General features: G+C 42.1%; 1 protein-coding gene across 3 annotated transcripts in view; it reads left to right on the top strand.

Annotated features, from left to right (window-relative positions):
* Nucleotides 1-6,476: 6,476 nt before the first annotated feature.
* Nucleotides 6,477-20,378, top strand: part of CYP59 (cyclophilin 59) — an 86,650-nt gene continuing 72,748 nt past the window's right edge. The window contains exons 1-4 of one of the 3 annotated variants that reach the window (XM_088954567.1): nt 6,477-6,605; nt 6,793-7,038; nt 12,303-12,407; nt 13,028-13,145. In XM_088954567.1, coding sequence (XP_088810693.1) covers nt 6,941-7,038; nt 12,303-12,407; nt 13,028-13,145 — 321 coding nt within the window. In that variant the 5' untranslated portion in view covers nt 6,477-6,605; nt 6,793-6,940. The other 2 variants (XM_088954569.1, XM_088954568.1) reach the window with 2 other exon arrangements.

Raw genomic sequence — 20,378 nt, 5'->3', positions numbered from 1 at the left:
CATAATGGAGTGAGCTTGAAAGTAAGGCCTAAGCTTTTGGGCTGAAACCATGAGAGCGAAGGCCAGCTTCTCTACTTCGGGATATTTGGTTTCGGCGTCGCACAGTACTTTGCTGACATAGTATGTCGGTTTCTAGGCTCCGTCTTCTTTGATCAGGACCGAGCTGACCACTTTGTCCCCAATTGACAAGTAAAGGTATAGAGTTTCTCTTGGTACCGGGCGGGTCAGGAAGGGAGGCAAGGCTCCTTGAGTTCGTTGAAAGCTCACTGACATTCTCCGGTCCACTAGAAGTCCTTCAATTTCTTAATGGCTTGGAAGAAGGGAAGACAATGGTCAGCTGACTTTGACATAAAGCGGTTGAGCGTTGCCACACGGCCAATGAGCTTCTGGGTTTCCTTCATCGACCGAGGAGGTGTCATGTCCAGTATGGCCTGTATTTTCTCGGGATTGGCCTCAATACCTCGTTGGGTGACGATGAATTCTAAAAACTTGCCCAAAGTGATGCCGAAGGCACACTTGTTGGGGTTCAGCTTCATATTAAACCTCCATAGAGTGTCAAAGTTCTCGACCAGGTCTGAGGTGTGGGCCTTGGCTTTCAAGCTCTTCACCACCATATCATCTACATAGGCCTCAATATTCCTCCCCATCTGATCCCTGAACACTTTGTTCACAAGGCACTAGTAAGTAGCTCCTACGTTTTTAAGCCCGAAGGGTATCACCTTGTAGTAGTATGTGCTATGTTCAGTGATGAATGAGGCCCTCTCTTCATCTTTGGGGTGCGTCTTTATCTGGTTGTATCCAGAGAAGGCATCCATAAAACTAAGCAGTTCATGTCCTGTAGTTTGTCCTTGGGACATGCTCGGTTAAGATCTGTGAAGTTAATTTAGATTCGCCATTTCCCATTAGATTTCTTAACCAAAACCACATTTGACAACCAGTTAGGATAGTATACCTCTCGGATGAATCCGATGTCGAGTAGCTTGTCAACCTCTTCTCCTATGGCCTTCCATCGCACCGGGAAAAGTTCCTCTTCTTCTGTTGAACCAGCCTAGTGCTCGAGCCCACGCTCAGCTTGTGAGTAATGACCGAAGGGTCAATTCTGGGCATGTCAACGACAAACCATGAGATGACGTCAGCATTAGTTTTGAAGAAACTTACTAGTTCGGATAGGATTTTTTGGGGAAGGTTGGACCTGACACGAATAGTCTTCTTGGGCTCGTAATCATCCAGGGGAACTGAGACGAGGTCCCCTGCTGGCTGGCCTTGGCTTACTGGTTCTTCCCTGAGGTCAGGGCCCTCTAGTGGCAAGGCTTCTTTGTTCTTACCTTTCAGCGCCGCCACGTAGCACTGGCGAGCGACATACCGACCCCCCTAAACGACTTCAACGTTGTACTTGGTTGGGAATTTGAGGACTAGGTGGTAGGAGGACATGGTAGCTCGTTGTGCATTAAGTGTCGGCCTCCCCATGATTGCATTGTAGTGGGACGTCGACAGGCTGAAGGCACTCTGGCTCTATCTTCATCTTTGAAGGGATGAGAGATCCATCATATGGATGGCTGAACCCTGTAGGAAGGTTGGGCGATATTTGAAAAATTTCTCTCTCTTATATGATAATCGCATTCCCTATTTTAGAATACTGCATTGTCTAAGATCAATCTTGAAACCAAACCGAACCAGATCTAAAACCAAAGGGAAGAGAGGGATAAACCTGATACAGAGTAATGGTAAACCCCCAATGAAGGTGTTCACGCCCAAGGAGAAATCCAAAGACTGCTTCCACCGAAGATGACACGGTGTAGGACGAAGCAAAATCAACAGGACGGCTCTTCAACAAGAATGTGATGGAGGGCTGGTGAGCACGACTTTAGATTGCCTTTTCTAGCAAAAGGCAATGTCAAGAACCTTTGTTGATCACTCCCAAGGTGGAGATCGAACTGACAGGGGCGGTAAGAGCAGAAGACGGGAGCAGTCAAACTGTAGATTCTTCTCTCTATAATTTGTGAACTGAGAACTCTTGTTCTGCAGTTCTCCTCATCAAGAACAATTTCCTGACGATGGGTGTCCAGGACATAGTCGGTTTCCAAGAATTGCGCATTACGACTACAGAACACTTTCTGCTCACTTGGGTCATAGAATAGGTAACCTACAGAGCCTTTTGGGTAGCCTACAAATAGGCAACGGCTGGTCTTGGATTCCAACTTGTCTGCACTCGTTCTCTTAACGTGTGCTGGACAACCCCAAATATTCAAGTGTCTGACACTTGGTTTCTTTCCGGTCCAAAGTTCATATAGAGTATTCAGAACCGATTTGGTGGAACCCGATTCAACACATAAATCGCAGTCTCTAATGCGTAACCCCAAAAGGATGTGGGTAACTCTGAGTGTATGAGAAGCGACCGGACCATATCCAATAAGGTCCTATTCCTCCTCTCCGAAACACCGTTAAGTTGTGGTGTAGCAGGAGGAGCTAATTGTGATACTATCCCATTGTCCTTTAAGTAGTCCCTGAATTCGTCAGAGAGATACTCGCCACCTCGATCTGATCGAAGGGCCTTAATTTCTCTCCCTAACTGTTTCTCGACCTCTTGTCTAAACTCTTTGAACTTTTCAAAGGATTCAGACTTGTGTCTCATTAGGTACACGTAACCGTATCGTGAAAAATCATCTGTGAAGGTGATGAAATACACGTGTTGATTTCGTGTCCCAACACTCAGGGGACCACATACATCAGTATGTATTAGGTCAAGTGTGCCCGTACATCTTTCAGGCTTACCATTAAATGGCCGTTTCGTCATCTTGCCTTGTAGGCAAAGCTCACAAGTGGGAAGATCCTCTACAGTTAGAAAATCCAAAGGACCATCCTTTACCAACCTTGTGATTCGGTCAACACCGATGTGGCCAAGTCGATAATGCCACAGACACGTGGGATTAACTGTATCACGAGCGCTCTTCTTAGGGATTTCAACCGACGTAGTTTTGGTTATGTTAGTTTCTAGAGAAGGATGTAGAACATAGAGACCGTTCTCCAGTTCCCCGTATGCGATGAATCTGTTGTTTCTTTTAACAGTAATCGTATTACTAAAGAAGACAGAATAACCATCTGCACACAGTTTAGAGACAGAAATCAAATTTCTCCTTAAACTTTGTACATAAAGACAGTCTTTCAGTACAATTATTCCTTCTCTAAAAATTAATTCCACTGTTCCTATTGCCGCGGCTGCAACAGTTGCAGTAGTCCCCAAGAAGAGTGTGACTTCTCCTTCACTCAGCCTTCTGCTTACCTTGAACCCCTGCAGTGAGTTACAAGCATGAGTCGAAGCCCCGGAGTCAATACACCAGGAAGCAGAAGATACCAACGAATTGGTTTCTATAACACAAGTTTCGAAGTTACCTTTCTTGGATTCCAGGTAGGCAGGACAATTCCTTTTCCAGTGGCTGGTCTTCTTGCAGAAGTGACAGGCATCCGATGTTTTGTCTTTCTTCTGCTTCTTGCTCTTGGTGGCTTTCTTCTAAGGCTTCTTTGCCTTCCTCTTTCTCTTGCCTGTCTTGCCAGCTTCAACAAGCATGGCTACAGGCTCATCCTTTCTAATCAGTTCCTCAGCTCTTTGCAACATATTGCTGAGCTCTTGTAAACTGACATTCAGTTTGTTCATGTTATAGTTCATGATGAACGGATTAAAGGAAGGAGGCAAAGAGTTAAGGATAGCATCTATCTGGGTAGCAAGGTCCAGCCCGGATCCAAGAGCCTCCAGTTCGTTGATGTATCCCATCATCCGAAGACAATGGTCGTGAACTTGTTGACCCTTGGACATTTGTGCGGTCATGAACTGTTTCAAGACCTTTTGTCGAGTAGAACGATTCTGCTCTTCATACATTGTCCTGAGTGCATCCCCAATGAAATCCCGGGAATTAAAACCCTTTTGCAAACATTTTAGAGACCATAATATATATACTTTTATATCTCATATAAAATATACTTTGCAAAACAAATCTCAACGGTTGAAATCGGCTGCCGGCAGTCTTGGTTTCCAACAGTGAGAGTGCATCCCCGATCATTACCTTTGTCTGACAAAGGGGCTGATCCTGTCACTATGATCACCCACTCAGATGAATTCTCGGATTGTCCCAACATACCCAGGTTTTGACCCCCGCTAAGGATCTCACTGATTGGTACATCAAAGACAGCCCGATCCGACACCTAGTGCAGTATCATAATCGAGTCTAGGGGTCAGGTGTAACTTTCCAGTTTTGCCCATCAATCTCCAAGGTCCAGGGCAATACTGAAAATCTGGTCCAGTTCAAAGATTCAATTAATCCCACACTGTATGTGCCTAGGGTTTCACCCCGGTAGCTGAGACAAGCCACCCCAACCGACTTGGTGGCACCACAGTGTCAGCCTTGTCAGGATAGGTCTCCCAGACCGACCCACTGGCTGTGAACATTCTAAACTAACATGAGTCTCAATAAGTGTCCAGTTTAAGGGTATTACACAGAAACATACCAAGGGAACATGAATCAAATATGTACTTTTATTCATTTACAATAAACTCATAAAGTACATCAATTTTGATTGAAGCTAAGGGCATACAAAATTGTCTAACACCATTAGCACTACGATCCTCGTTCTTCCTTTTCTTTCCAAAGGTCCCACCGTTGCGTTCGGTTTCCTTGTCCTGGTGGTCCCCGACAGAAGCTTCCTCGGCTGCAATGTACTCTTGGGCCTTTTCCAGGAATTCTAGCTTCGTCTTCAATGGGGTCTTGGCGATCGAACACTTGAGGGCAAAGCCAGCTCAGAGTTCGTTGATGGCGTTGTGCATTGACACCATGGAGTCAAGGTCCTTGACCTCGAGCTCTTCTTTATTAAAGTGGTCAATGTAAGACCGCAAGCTTTCGCCTAGCTTCTGTTTGATGGACATGAGCGAGACAACGCTCTTTTGGCATCGCCTGCTGCTAATGAAGCAGGTGAGAAACATATTGGCAAACCGCTCCCAAGAACTAATCGACCTTGGGGGGAGGTTGGAGAACCAGCAACGCGCTGCCCCTTGATGGTGGCCTGGAAAGTACGGCACGCCAAGGCATTGGAATACCCGTAGAGTATCATGAGCGCTCGGGAAATCTCCAGGTGGTCGTCCGGGTTTGAGTAGCCATCGTACATTTCCAAAGTAGGAGCTTTGAATTGTGGGGGGAGAGGCTCCGAAATGATTTCCAAGGTGAATGCGTCCATGCAGCCAGTGGAGTTGCCGTGACTGGTTGAGGCATCGACTCGGCTCTCCTTAACCTAGTGGAGCTCGCCCTTGACAGCCCCGATCTCGGCTCGCAACTCGACAAGCCCTGGGTCAGCATGGGCATGGGGCCCACTTCTATCTTCACGAACTTGGTGGGTGTTAGCTTGGACTCCTGAGTACTCCAAGACCGGGTCGCGTGCTCCTCTACGGGCATGACAATCATTCAGAACATCCCGGAGATTCAAGACGGGAGGTGGAGTGGCATGGTATCGGCTCTCGCCTAGGGAGTGAATTCCAGGGCGGTCGAGATGCTCGTCATCGTCCTGGGGGACCTCCCTCCGGCGGCAGTGGTGTTGCTCCGAAGGCTGGTGACCTCGGGTGGAGACCTGAGGTGGAGACTTTGACGCTCAAGTCAGTACAAGGTGTAAATTTGGAGGGGGTGCAGACGAGGTCTTAGTGATAGTCATCGGGTGCACCGGGTCTCCAAGAGTAAATGCTAAAGAAACAAGGTAGGTGCGAGAAGTAAATAAGGGAGCTGCGTCAGAATTCTAGGTTCCGGCCCCCATTAAGGGGGAACGACCTCTTATTTATACTTGAGCGGTCTAGAGGTAGGTGAAGATGAACGCACCAGATGAGGACCGTACGAGGTCAGACGACAGGCCATGGCGGGTATGTCTGACCGTCCTGCAATTGGCTCCGTACGACATCAGTAGGGCTTCCCCTGCTGTGTCTGACGCTATCAGCCGTTAGTGGGCAAGGCCTCCTGGGCCTGGCTAACCCACATTATTTTCCTTGTCGCTGTAGCCTATTTTTCAATTCCTATTGAACTCCTTTACTTTGTTAGCTGCTCCAACGTCCCATTCAAATGGGTCTTGGTTCAGTTCATCTTCTTTATAGTCCTTTGTGGGATTCGTACCAAAAAAAGAGATATTATTTTTTATTTTTTCTTTTTTATTTGTTGTAAATAAGCGTTTTTCTTATTTCTGTCATGGCTCAGTGAAATAACTGATAATTATGAAAAGTGCATTCAAATTGCTCATTTTGAAAGCACAATTTTTGGGATTCATTTGATAAATAAAATTAAAATAAAATCCCCCCTTAAGGGGAATTTGTATAGTTTCCCATGATACTTAACAGTAACTTAACGTCAGCTATTTAGATTGTCACAAAACAAAATGAAAGTTCGGATGCATTTTAAAGTTCGAGTAAGGGTAATATCGAGAATTTTCCCTATATTTAATAATTAATTCTTGTTAAAAATGAGTTCGGGTTGACCCGACCTAAGTTCCACTCCAGTAAAACAACTCGGCTTCCGCGGTTAAGCGTGTCTGATTCTGAGACCGGAGAAGGGCAGTTCAGTTGCAGAGGCAAAGTCGATTAGGTCAGTCTTCTTTAAGTCTGTAGAAGGATTAAACAAACAAGGAGGCTTCTATTAAATTTTCCTTCTTATTCCAATGTTTTAAATGAACCAACAGCCGGCAATCGATTCGGTAGAGAGAGGAATTGCGGGTTGAGGCTTTTCCACTATTTCACGTGTTTGAGTGATTAATGGATCGTGATATTTGCAGTGTTGCAGACTTGCAGCAATACTGAGACTAGCATAATCAACCTTAAAGGGAAAGGAGGGGTTCACGAGCTGTAAGCTTCAAGGTGTCCCTCCCATTTCCATATCGATTCTCGAATTTCGACCACTGCGTTAGAAAAACTGGTTGGAAAATGTCAGTTCTCATTGTGACGAGCTTGGGGGATATCGTTGTGGATCTGCACACGGACCGGTGCCCCTTAACCACCAAAAGCTTTTTGAAGCTCTGCAAGTAAATAGTCCTGTCCTCTTGCTCCTTTTCTTTTGTTTTTTTCTCTTTTGCGATTTCTCCATTTTGTCTTAACGTTGATATCTAGCTACTGCTATTTGAAACTTTTTTGAGAAAATAGTTGGGTCTGGTTCAATGTTGTTGCTGAGGAAAAAGCTAGATGCTGAGGATTTTTGTTATTTACTGTTGTTTTAAGTATGTCTTAAATTTGTCTTTTAATTTAGTATCCTGATATGTAGGTCGAAGCTCATTAAAGTTAGCTTCCAGTCTTCTAAATCATGAGATTTGTATGCATTGTGATATTTTTCTATGATGAGCTGTTCTTGGACCAGGGGTCTTTTTTCTCTTCACTTTAAATAATCATAACATGGCTTATTAACAAGCTAATGGCTTATGTTTGTTTTGGGGAGGGTTGGGGCATTTGTTAAATCTATTGAAGCGTTTTTTTGGTTAAGCAATCTGTGCAAAGTATGCATTTAATAATTTGACACTTCGGTTGGATGAGAAGTATTTGGGTGTCGAGGAATAAGGATTGGGGTTTCACCCTTTCTGTTGGCACTTCGGTTGGCACTTTGATAGTTTGGGAGCGAGTCAGGTAGAGTTTGTTGAGGAAAAGAGGGTATTTTTATGTTGACATTGAAATTTAGAGTAAAAAATGATGGTTTTGAATGGTGGCTGACTAATGTTTATGGCTCTACATCTTATAGAGAGAGAGGGAAGGATAGTAGGAGGAACTTTATGGTGTAAGCATACTATGTGAGGGTGCATGATGCCTAGCTGGGGATTTCAATATGATATGCTTTTGTTCTGAAAAGGATCTGGAAATTCCGAAGTTACTAGAAGTATGAAAAATTTCAATGATTTCATTTTGGATAGCTTGCTAAGGGATCTTCCCTTGCAAAATTCACAATGTACTTGGTCCAATATGCAAGCAGACATTATATGTTGTAAGCTGGATAGGTTCCTAGTCACATCAAATTGGGTGGGCATTTCAGGTAGAGCTGTCAAGTCGGGTTTGGTTAAGGAGCCAGGATAGGATGGAACCATTCTGAACCATAAGTGTAAGAGGGTGGTATTATATAAGTATGCAGATCCAGCTCGACCCAAGCCAGGCCAAACCATTTTTAAAACCAAATTAGTCAGCCACTACAAGCTGTAATTTTCCTTCTTCTCCATATTAATAGGCTGTAATTTACTGTTTTTTGAGGCTGCACCTTGTGCTTCTCTATGTTGGGTTACTTGTACTGCTATATCTTTTGATTAATGAATTAACTTTTCATCTATAAAAAAAAAGTATTCTAGAAGGTTTCAGCAAACTAAAGCATTCTAGAAAGCTGGTATAATCACATGATTTAATGGGATAAAGGAACATTCCAGAATGAAAGGTAAAATTGGATAAGATGGGAATAGCTCTCTATCTCCATCTGATCTCATCTTTAACTGCTAACATGTCAAAATTAGTTTTTGGTTGGCTTCTTTTAGCCTTAGGTCCTCCGAAATGGGCCCAAGCTCTTCTGCTCTATCAATCTCATCAATCACACTTAGGCATGATTTTTTCTCAGTTTCTGCAGACAAACTATTCTCTAGTTTCCAAATTTTAACCTTTTCTTTGATTGCACTCTTTTTTTGCAAGGATGTATTAGTTGGAACCAATCACTTGAATATCCAACCAAACCGAATTCAACATTAGGGATATAGCCATCTTCTTCAAACCATGCATCTTGAAAGGAACCTTGTTTCTTTCTTTCATTCCACAAACCAACTGAATAGGACTATGATCAGAAGCAGGTCTAGGAAGGGCCAGTTGTTTAAAAGCAGGGAAAAGCCCATCCTAATTAGAAGACAATAGGAACCTGTCCAGCCTTACCAGCGAAGGGGACTCCTGATTGTTTGTCCAAGTGAAATGAGCACCCACGAAAGGAAGGTCCAAAGATCAAAATTGTTAATAAAGTCAGCATATATGCTCATCGCCCTAGTCCTTCGCCCTCTTGTGTTCTTTCCATATGTAGATATTGTCACATTAAAGTCTCCCCCTAAAGCCTAGGGACAGTCAAACGAACCACTAACCATTGCTAGTTCCTCCCAGAAAGCACTTCTCAGGCTAGCATCCATTGGACCATACACATTTGTAATTTGACACACTTCCCCACCAGCCAATTCCAAAATCACAAAAATTGAGAACAATCTGATCCTGTGTGAAATAATTTTACACCATGTCAGGTCCCACATGGTCACCAAGCCACCTGCACTGCAGACTATTGGTTTAGAAAGCCATTTGACTTGCCCTCCCCCTAGATACTTTGGATTGCAGCATCCTACATTATTTCCAACTTGGTTTCTTGCAATAAAATGATTTGGGATTTAGATCACTTTAGGACGTCACACACCAAGATCATTCTCCTTCCTGACCCTAATCCCCTGACATTCCAAGAGAGAATTTTTAGCTCCATTTGACAAACCAAAGCAAAAAAAAAGCAGAACCAAAAACTTACCTCCTTATGATCCCTCACTACTCCTAGCCTTATCATTTAATCCCTAAGTTAGTCTCATTTTTTCCCAACTTTTTTTGAAGATGCCCCTCTTTCTCGTTGCTAGCTTCGCTCTCTCTAGGAGGATTCTTTGTATGACCCCCTCCAGATAGTTGATTGTCTCCTCTTCCAGGCCTTCCATGACAACCCCAAAAATTTACCCAACCCCAGAAGCTTAGAGGCCACCCAAGAAGAGGAAGAAGTGGGTTTTTTTCTTGACTTACCTTCATTGGCCACCACTGTTTTTTTTTTTTTTTTTTTGATCAATAACTTTGAAACTTTTATTGATTAAAATACTTTAGGATACACCAATAAGTTACAAAAGAAATCAGCATAGTAAGCTGACCCAGTACAGAATTACAAATGTGCCCCAAACATATATGTTCTTTGAACCCCTTGCTTTGCTGAGCTATCTGCCAAACTATTGGCAGATTTCCTTACCCATCCCACCTGGATTGACATGTTCCTTGACATCCATTTAAATCTTCTGAAATCATTCTTCAACTTCCATGTCACCCTTCCCCTTTCTGCAACCATTTTATCACTGTTTTTGAATCTCCCTCGATGATCAATCTATTGATCCCTAGCTGTTTAGCCTTCTCAACCCCATATACTGCATCTAGAAACTCTGCCCTTGTAACATCACCTACCTCCACAGGACCAGAGTACAGGGCAATGATGGAACCATTTTCGTCTCTAATGCCCCCCCCCCCCCCCCCCCCCCCCCCAGGGCCTGGGTTACCCACACAACTCCCATCAAAGTTTAACTTCTTCCAACCATCTGTTGAAGGGGACCAAGTCTCAACAAACTGTCGTCTCATAGATGATGAAGCAGCAATAAGTCCCCAAACCCTGAAGAAATCTTCGACCTTAAAGGCTGAAAACAGCTTCAAACTTTTTACCTAATGGGCCACCACTGTTGCCAACTTCCCTTTACTGTTCAAGGTGGAAGTAGATTAACTAGCAATTGTCACACTCCTAGTATTTTGCAACAAGTCACAACACATGAGAAGATAGAGAAAGGGGACGTAGGTAATGGTTATTGGAGCTTGGTCGTCGCCTGTCTGAATAACGAGTAGTTAAGAATGAAGGTATTCATGAGCAGATTGAGTTGACGATTTAAAGATGGCATGCCATTGGAGAAGTGAGTTGACGATTGAGAAGAAGAATTTTGTCTTAGAAGAAGGTAAAAGTCGAAATCAATCGATTTTAAAGCTCAGGGAAGAAGGGAGAGCTACTATCTTTCTATTAGGGAAAGCCATTCAGTGGCTGAAAGGTTTCACCGGTGGAGCTATTCTCACTATTAAGATTGAGGGGTGGAAAAGCTATTTGGATCTACCAAATAGAAGGTACCAGGTGACTCTAAAATGCAACTGAAAAGGGTGGTTTCTGGAGGTCATAGGATTCTTTGGAAGAAATAGACATCAGCGCATCTGTATCCCAGAAGGAAGAAGAGGTTGGGGTTGGAGATTGGTGTCACAGAAGCTTCAAAATTTTTTGGTCCGGAAGGCAGGTGCTTCGGCCATTTATAGATTCCCGGTCTTCAATGTAGGCGAACCTTCTGAGCTCTTATTCGAGAGTCCTTGGTGTGAAGGAGAGTCTGAGTGCAATGAGCTTGAGAAATTCCTGCAACACTTCTAGGTGGCTAATAAGCGAGAGGAAATGCAACAACAATTATCGGTAGTCAGCCTAGGAAAGTTTCATAGGTTAGTACTGGAAAACGATAGCAGAGGATGGGAAAGAAGATTGATTCTAAAGGCTGAGAAGAAGGTTCCTGATTGGAAGCTAGTTGTGGAGGCTATTATGGAGAAGCTACGTGCACCCTCTGGAGTATCGGTTTTTCCTTTTGATGACAGAAGAGCTATTTTGGATGCAGGGTTGATAACAATTAATTTCAGGTTGGTGGAGACTGTTTTTGGGGTGGTGGAATTAGAAAACTCGATAACAATCCATTTTCTTCTTCTTCTTCTTCTTCTTCTTCTTGTTAGGAGGCTGTTCTCCCTTGAATAACACCTGTGTTAGGCAGAATCCTAGCAAAATCAATTTGCAATGGGTGAAAAGGATTGCTAATTCCTTTGCTGATATGTTAGCAAAGTACGGGGTGGGAAGATATAATTTATTTTAGGCTGTATTGTAATTGTATTGTCTGTACTTAGGAGAGCTAAGAGAGTTTATCTCTCCCTTTTCCCCTTTGTACACTTTATTAATTTAATAAATCAGCTTCTGTTATTCATGAAAAAACAAAAGACTTTTGAAATCTGAACAGTTTGACGGTTTTTCTGATATTTGAAGCGTTTTGCTGCATTGATGAACCTTTTATAATCATTTGGATCCTTGGAGCTCTCTTGATCCTTTCTAACTCCTAGACTGCATTAATCTCAGTAGTCTGATCTGCAACCACTTCTCTGCCTTTTTTGTCAATATCCTTACAACTCCAACTGACCACCTTCCATCTTGTGCATCTTCAGCCCATAACTTAAGACCATCCTCTTCTAAATCCACTTTTTCTTTTTCCTGATCCTTCTCCAATTCTTTAAATGGCTTCCTAGCAAACTCTTCATCCCCAAGAAAAGCAATCCCAACATTTTAGTCACCTTCACTTCTTTGAGCTCTATGGGTTCTTTGGGCTTGGTGGGTCTTCCAGGCTTCTTTTTATTCTTCCTCTAGACTTGCATTATGTTGCTTCTGTATACATGCTCATGTTAACCATCATTGTCTTATTGGTTGTTTTACTTGCAGGATTAAGTACTTCAACGGTTGTCTGTTTCATACAGTTCAGAAGGATTTTACTGCACAAACTGGTGATCCGACAGGAAAGGGCACAGGTGGTGATTCCATATACAAGTAAGGAATTTCACATATGATGTTTCAATGGTAGAATTACATTTTTGATTGGATTGTTGTTATTATTCTTAAGTGGAAAACATGCAAACATATACATATAAAATTGGAGGCACCATTGGCCCGTTGCTTGGTGCAATAGTAAAATGTAAAATCTTGGACTTACAAGCATTAAAATGTGGATTAGGGCCTGAGAGTGGTCATTATGTGCAAAGAATGCTGGAGGTTGATATTGGTAATGACCCTTTTTTATGGAGAAATAGATTATAATATTTCATTATTACATAGCTGAAATTCTTGCATTCATAAGAGCCTGAGGTTGCCTACTAAAGGCCATAACCCAATGTTGGTCCTAGCTATCTGGGGTCTTGGAAAGGGTACACTGGGTATGGTCCTAACCTTTGACATTTTTTTGCACAAAGTGGGTGCCCTCAGACTTTAACCTTTGTTCTCATGCTTGCCAACCTGAAATTTTACCAATACACCAAGTAATGACCCCTTCGACATTGCCTATTAATGTTGGTATACAAAACCTGTCAAAAACTTGAAATGCAACAGATTTCTGATCAGGCTCACTTATGATATTACATAAACATATTTATCCTGCATCATTTTTCTTTCAGGTTTCTTTATGGGGATCAAGCTCGCTTCTTTGGTGATGAGATCCATCAAGATTTAAAGCACTCTAAAACTGGGACTGTTGCTATGGCTAGTGCTGGAGAGAATCTTAATGCTTCCCAGGTATAACATTATCTTTCCTATCAAAAATAAAATATCTTTCCTCTCAAGATAAAATTGTGATAATTCCATACATGGAACATAGAGTTTCATCTTACCAATTAAATAATTTATATATATTATTTAATATAGCACTAAATTGTTTAATGTGATGGTTTTGGAAAAGGATGAGGTGGGAAATGAAGTTATTGCAGGTACCCAAGAGAAGGAAAAGGAAGACTGTTGTTTGGATGAGGGAGAAGAAGGCTGTAGAGAGATACCCAAAGTAAAAGGAGAGGAACAAAAAGAAGCCAAAAGGAAGTTCGCCAAAGGAAAGGTCTATCTTTAGAAAGGGGGTAGAAGATGATAATAAAAGGAAAGAGAAGAATGAATGAGGTGGAAAGGCTAGCTTGTGGTGTGTCCTATGAGAAGACTGTAAATAGGAAAAAGGAGAAGAAAAGAGGAGAATAGGATTTGGGATTGAATTAGGTCGGGGAAAAAAGAGTGAAATGAAAGTGCTTTGCTGGAGTTTAAGAGGTTTAGGAAGTGCAAAGAAAAGGAGAATCATCGGGAATGTGATAAGAAAGGAGAGACCGGTTATAGTCATGTTATAGGAGACAAAGCTTTCGGACTTGGACAGAAGGTGGATAAGAAGTATTTGGAGTTGCAGGGGTCTAAGTTGGTCTTTTGCCCTGTCGTGGTGTGCCTCGTGTGGAATCCTTACAATGTGGAAGAATGAGGAGGTTGACTGTTAGGAGGAACTAACAGGTTAGTACTCAATATCAATAAAAGCCAAGAGGATGAGTGATGGAAGGGAGTGGGTATTGACTAATGTGTATGGGCCGAATTCATATAGAGAGAGGAACTCATTCTGTGAAGAGCTAGCTGTAGTCAGAGGCATATGGGAGGGTTCGTGGTGTTTGGGTGGGAATTTCAATATAATAAGATATACAAATGAGACAATCAACCCCAACCAACCCTTAACATCTTGCATGAAACACTTCAATTCCCTGATTGAGTCCCTAGAAATAAAAGAGCCTACCTTGTTACAAGCCTCTTTCACTTGGTCAAATTTCCAAGAAAATCAAGTGTGCTCAAAACTGGATTGATTCTTGTTCTCCATTGATTGGGAAGAGTTGTGGGGCACTTTGACACTAAAAGCCCTACCTAGAGTGACTTCTGATCATTGCCTTTTAAGCCTTTACCAAGAAAATCTTATTGGTGGCCCCACACCTTTTAGATTTGAATATATGTGGCTAGAAGTTCCAAACTTTTTGCAAAGGGTAAAAGAATGGTGGTCAGAAGATGGGATTAGGGCTAGAAATAAAGTGGTGAGATTCTCTAAGAAACTGAAAAGATTGAAGGAAAAGGTCAAGGAGTGGAACAAAGAGGAATTTGGAAAACTTGAGGTCATAAATGAGGAATTAGCCAGGAAAATAGAGGAAGTGGACCAAAAGGAGGCCAAGAAAGAGTGTGGGGTGGAGGATAGAATAGAAAGATGGAACTTAAAAGTGCAATTGGAAGAGATTCTAAGAAAAGAAGAGATTTCATGGAGGCAAAAATCTAGATGCAAATGGCTTTTGGAAGGGGATGGAAATACCAGTTTTTTCCACTCTCTAGCAAACGGGAGAGGATGGAAAAACCAAATTTCCAGTGTAGAGGTTGATGGAAGAGTGATCACTGCAAAAGAGGAAATTGAAAGATGCTTTGTGGATCACTTTAAGTCAATCCTAGCATCCTCTGATGAAAACGTGGCAGAATTGGGAGATTTACAATGGGACAAAGTGCCAAAATCCGAAGTTGACCTCCTAGAAAGAGCCTTCACTATTGAGGAGATACATGAAGCAATATTCTCAATGGATAGATCTAAAGCACTGGGGCCGGATGGATTTTCAATGGCTTTCTATCAGGATTGTTAGGAAATTTTGAATGATGAATTAATGGATGTATTTGTAGAGTTCTATCAAGAAGGAAAATTATTGCTTGGAGCAAATGCAACTTTTGTTGCTTTAGTGCCAAAAAAGGAGGCCAAAACCCCTAAGGATTACAAACCGATAAGTCTTGTCGGTAGCTTGTATAAAATCATTGCTAAAGTCTTGGTTGGTAGGTTGAAGACTGTATTGCCCTATATTATCTCTCAGAACCAAGGAGCTTTTGTAGAGGGGAGACAAATTGTGGATCAAATTTTAGTGGCAAATGAGTGTGTGGCAGCTAAGAGAAAACAAGGTGACAAAAGGTTTGATTTGTAAATTGGACCTTGAAAAGCTTATGATATGGTGGATTGATCATTTCTGTTGAATTTAATGGAAAAGATGGGGCTAGGTGAAAGATGGAGGATGTGGATTAAAGAATGTATTAGCTTAGCACATTTTTGTATTCTGATGAATGGGGTAGCAAAGGATTTCTTCTATGCTAAAAGAGGACTAAGACAGGGTGACCCCTTATCTCCATTCTTATTCACCTTTGTGACTGATGTTTTTAGTAGACAAATCACCAAAGCTAATCAAGAAAACCAGTTTAAAGGTTGGAGGATGGGTAGATCAGAAGTGGTGGTGTCTCATTTGCAATTTGTTGATGACATAATTATTTTCTGTGAAAGCTGTGATGAAGCCAGTTTAAGGAATCTGAAAAGATTGGTGGATGAATTTCAGCAGGCCTCCAAATTGAAAGTCAATTGGGGAAAAAGCTGTGTAGCCGGAATCAACATTGAAAGGGGGGATATCCAAGCCATGGCAAATCTGCTAGGTTGTGAAGTGAAAAATTGGCCTCTGGAATACTTAGGAATGCCTTTGGGTGGGAATCCGAAAGCTGAAAGTTTCTAGAAACCGGTGGTAGAGAGGTTCATGAAGAAGTTGGCAATGTGGAAGAGAAATTATATTTCCTTGGGGGGAAGAATCACTTTGATAAAATCAACCCTTGCAAACCTTCCCATTTATTTCCTTTCCACCTTTAAGATCCCGACGAAAGTAGCTAGGAAATTGGAGAAGATTATGAGGGACTTTTTGTGGGAGCCAGGTGAAGAAAAGAAAGATCATTTAGTGAAATGGGAGCAAGTTTGTTACCCTAAGGGCCAGGGTGGATTAGGAATAGAGAACCTAATAATGAGAAACAAGGCCCTCCTAGGAAAATGGCTATGGAGATTCCCTTGTGAGGAAGAAAGGTTGTGGCATAGGGTCATTAAAAGCTTACATGGTGATGCAGATAATGGCTGGGATGCAAAATTAGCCCCCAATGCAGCTCCATCCTCTCCTTGGACGGCAATCTTTGAGGTATATCCAACTTTTCTTCAATTTATCAGGTTTGATGTTGGTTGTGTCAACAAAGTTTTATTCTGGGAATACCTTTGGTTTGGGGATGTGCCTCTTATGTTCAATTTCTCAGACCTCTACTCTTTATCAAACTATAAAAACAAACCTGTTGCTAGGTTTGGTGTGCTTTCAAAATCAGGGATCTCTTGGGATTTTGTCTTTAGAAGAGGGTTGAGGGAAAATGAGTGTGAGTCTCTAGTGCTGTTGATTTCAACACTTGAGAGGGTCTACTTGGACCTATAGCTGATTGTAGATTGTGCTCCCCAACTTCTGATGGTTTATTTTCCTGTGCATCTTTCTTTGGTTTGCTCACTCATATTAACCCAATGGGGGTGAACTTCCTAGTGAGAGAAATTTGGACTAAACCGATCCCTCCAAAAGTACAAGCTTTTTGTTGGGAAGTGTTCCTGGGAAAGGTAAACACTTGTGATGTGCTACAGAAAAGGAGGTCAAACAATTGCCTCTCTCCTCGTGTGTGTGTGTCCTTTGTTTGGAATGTGGTGAAACTCTAACCCACTTACTATTATCCTGTTCTTTTGCTTCTAGTATTTGGAATGTTGTTGTTTGTTCTCTCTTTGGATGCAGATGGGCTCCCCCATAGGATGTGGTAAGTCTATTCAGCCCCTCTTTCCTGTGTCAACGGAAGAAAAGGGGAAAATGTATATGGAAGGCAGTGAGAGCAGCTACAGTATGGACTATTTGGGAGGAAAGAAACCTAAGAATCTTTTCAGGAAAAAGCAAAACAGTGGAGGAAGTTACTGAAGCCATAAAAATCAGAACTGCACTTTGGGTGAAGACCATGGAGATATTCAGAAACTACTCCACGAATGAGATACTAAGGAATTGGGCTGAAATAGCACAAACAGATGTACCCAAAGTTCTTGTAAGCATGGAAGCCACCATCACGGAACAAACTAAAACTGAATTTTGATGGGAGTTCTCTTAGCAACCCTGGAAGGGCAGGCATAGGGGATGTGTTTAGAAATTATCTGGATGTGTTGGTGGCACTCTACTCTGGACCAATAGGTTATGGTGACTCAATACGGGCTGAATCTCTAGCCCTACTTCAAGGTCTAAAGATGGCTGAGCAGATAGGAACAACAGACTTAGAAATTGAAGGAGACTCTCTATTGGTCATCTCTTAGGCCAAAAACATCACATCAGCAACTTGGAAGCTCAAGTTTATTTTCAGAGAAATTGACACACTTGCAAGGAAGTTCAACTCTCAGTTTGGTTGGGTTAAAAGGGATGCAAATGGGATGGCGGATACCCTAGCAAAACTAGGGGCAAATAGATCTTCATTGTATTGGGCAGAATTGTAACTGATTGCTGGAGATTGCAATTTCCTATGCAATCTTTAGCTATTGTATCTTAATCTCTCCGTATCAATGAAAGATTTTTACTGATAAAAAAATATATTAAATGATGGCTTTGATTTATGAACAAGTCCATAATAGTTAATTAACGATTAACCAATAGCTATCCAATAAACAAAGAACTGAGAGAAAAAGTGAGGATAATTGGTGACAGAAAAACAAAGCAATCAAAGTATCAAATGCACTCATTCTATTTTCTGTTAAAAAATTGTTAATGGAAATAATTGCAAACAATGAAAAGGAAAAAGTAAAAAGTAAAAAGGGTAATTGGTGACTATTATTTTCTGTTCATGTAAAAAGAGTAGCAAACTTTATTTCTAAAAAAAAAATAAATAAATAAAGAGTAGCAAACTTTTGGCTACTTCTCTATATAAAAGAAGAAGAAGATAGGGGAGAACAAACTGCAGGAAAGAGAAAGAGAGGGAGAACAAGTTTTAATGTCACCAAAATGCTGGCTGTGGGCCTATAGTATTGCTCCATTTTAGAAAATGGAGAACAAGTTTTAATGTCACCAAAATGCTGGCTGTGGGCCTACTTCTCTGAAACACACCTCCTATTTGATCCATATCAGATATCAAGAACTGAAATCTCTTACCTTATCGCTGAAGTAACACCCATGCGAGCAGGAGAGCAGTCCACACACAACAGCCGCTTCACACACAACAGCCACACACAGTTCGGCCCTCTATTCTTCCTCTACTAGGAGAGGGTGATCTCAGAAATCACAGCAGCCGACCACATACGACCTGATTGGAGGCATAGAGACCCCCAAGGGAAGAGGGCGATCACTCATTTTCAGCCCTTTCCCTTATCTCCAATTGAACACAGAAAAAAAGAGAGGAAAAACCCTAGATAGGGTGCGCAGAGAATGAACCCTAGGCAAGCAGAAATCTAGGCAGATTTAACCTGCTTTGATACCTTGTTAGAATTCAGGTCTGCCTTAGAGTTCGGCCTGACTGAGTTCAGTTATGTAGAAGAAGAAAGAGTGAGAGAGAAAGAGAGAAAGAGAGAAAGAGAGAAGAGAGAATTCTGGTTCGAACTGAAAGAGTCAACATGACTCCTCCCAGTCGACCAGTAAGTATTTATATTATTATTAAAACATAACTGAAAAGACCTATGTGCCCTTACTTAAGTTAAGAGCACATGTTTCAACACAACATTACAGATCAGCAACATCAATCAAGGTATAAAGACAGAAATACCCCTACGCTAACACTCCCCCTGAAGCTGGTGAGTATATATCATATACTCCCAGCTTGTTACATATGTAGTCCACTCTTCCCCGACTCAAGCCTTTTGTAAATAAGTCCGTCCACTGATTTCCTGTATTAACATGTGTAGTGTCTAGCTCTCCATTCAGCACCTTCTCCCTCACAAAGTGACAATCAACCTCAATGTGCTTGGTTCTTTCATGAAACACTAGATTAGAGGAGATATGAACTGCAACCTGATTATCACAATAGAGCTTCATTGGAGTGTTAATGTTGTACCCTACTTCTTGTAGAAGGTTCCTTAGCCACACTAATTCACAAGCGGTATGCGCCATAGCCCTATATTCTGCCTCTGCGCTGCTTCTTGCCACAACCGTCTGCTTCTTACTTTTCCATGTCACCAGGTTACCTCCCAGAAACGTGCAATAGCCTGTAGTAGACCGCCTATCAGACATAGAACCGGCCCAATCAGCATCAGAATACCCTTCTATTTCAAGTTTTCCCCCACTCTTGTATATCCCTTTTAGATACTTCACAATTCTCAGAACCGCATTCCAATGAGGAGTCAGAGGTTTTTGCATGAACTGGCTTACCACACTAACTGCAAATGAGATGTCTGGTCTGGTAATGGTTAGATAGTTCAGTTTGCCCACAAGTCGTCGGTATCTGCCAGGGTCTTCAAACACTTCACCCATATCACTGCTTAGCTTGGTATTTGTGTCCATGGGTGTTTCAGCTGGTTTGGCACCCAACAAGCCTGTTTCTTCCAGCAAATCAAGCACATCCTCTGGCACAGGTTAATCCCATACTTGGATCTCGCTACCTCTATCCCCAAGAAGTATTTCAGTTTACCCAGATCCTTTGTCTGAAAGTGATCCTGCAGATAAGTCTTCAGCCTATCAATACCAATGTTATCATTCCCAATAATAACAATATCATCTACATACACCACTAACAGTATTTTTCCTCCCGGAGAGTCATGACTAAATACAGAATGGTCAATTTTGCACTGTTTCATGCCAAACTTCTTTACCACCTCATTGAACCTACCAAACCATGCTCGAGGAGACTGTTTAAGTCCATATATAGCCTTCCTTAGTCTGCACACCTTACCATCCTCCCCCTGAGCAACAAATCCTGGAGGTTGCTCCATGTAGACCTCCTCGAGTAAGTCACCATTGCAAAAAGGCATTCTTGATATCAAGCTGATATAGTGGCCACTCATACATGGCTGCAAGAGAGATCACAACACGAACTGACCCTATCTTAGCAACCAGTGAGAAGGTCTCTGTGTAGTCAATGCCATAGGTTTGGGAGTACCCTTTTGCAACTAATCGCGCTTTCAGGCGTTCAACACTACCA

The sequence above is a fragment of the Nelumbo lutea genome, chromosome 7 (genome assembly GCF_056320005.1).
Source record: "Nelumbo lutea isolate HS-2025 chromosome 7, American lotus-T2T, whole genome shotgun sequence".
Lineage (NCBI taxonomy): Eukaryota > Viridiplantae > Streptophyta > Magnoliopsida > Proteales > Nelumbonaceae > Nelumbo > Nelumbo lutea.
The sequence above is the reverse complement of the archived record's forward strand: the minus strand, read 5'-3'. Positions and strand labels throughout refer to the sequence as shown.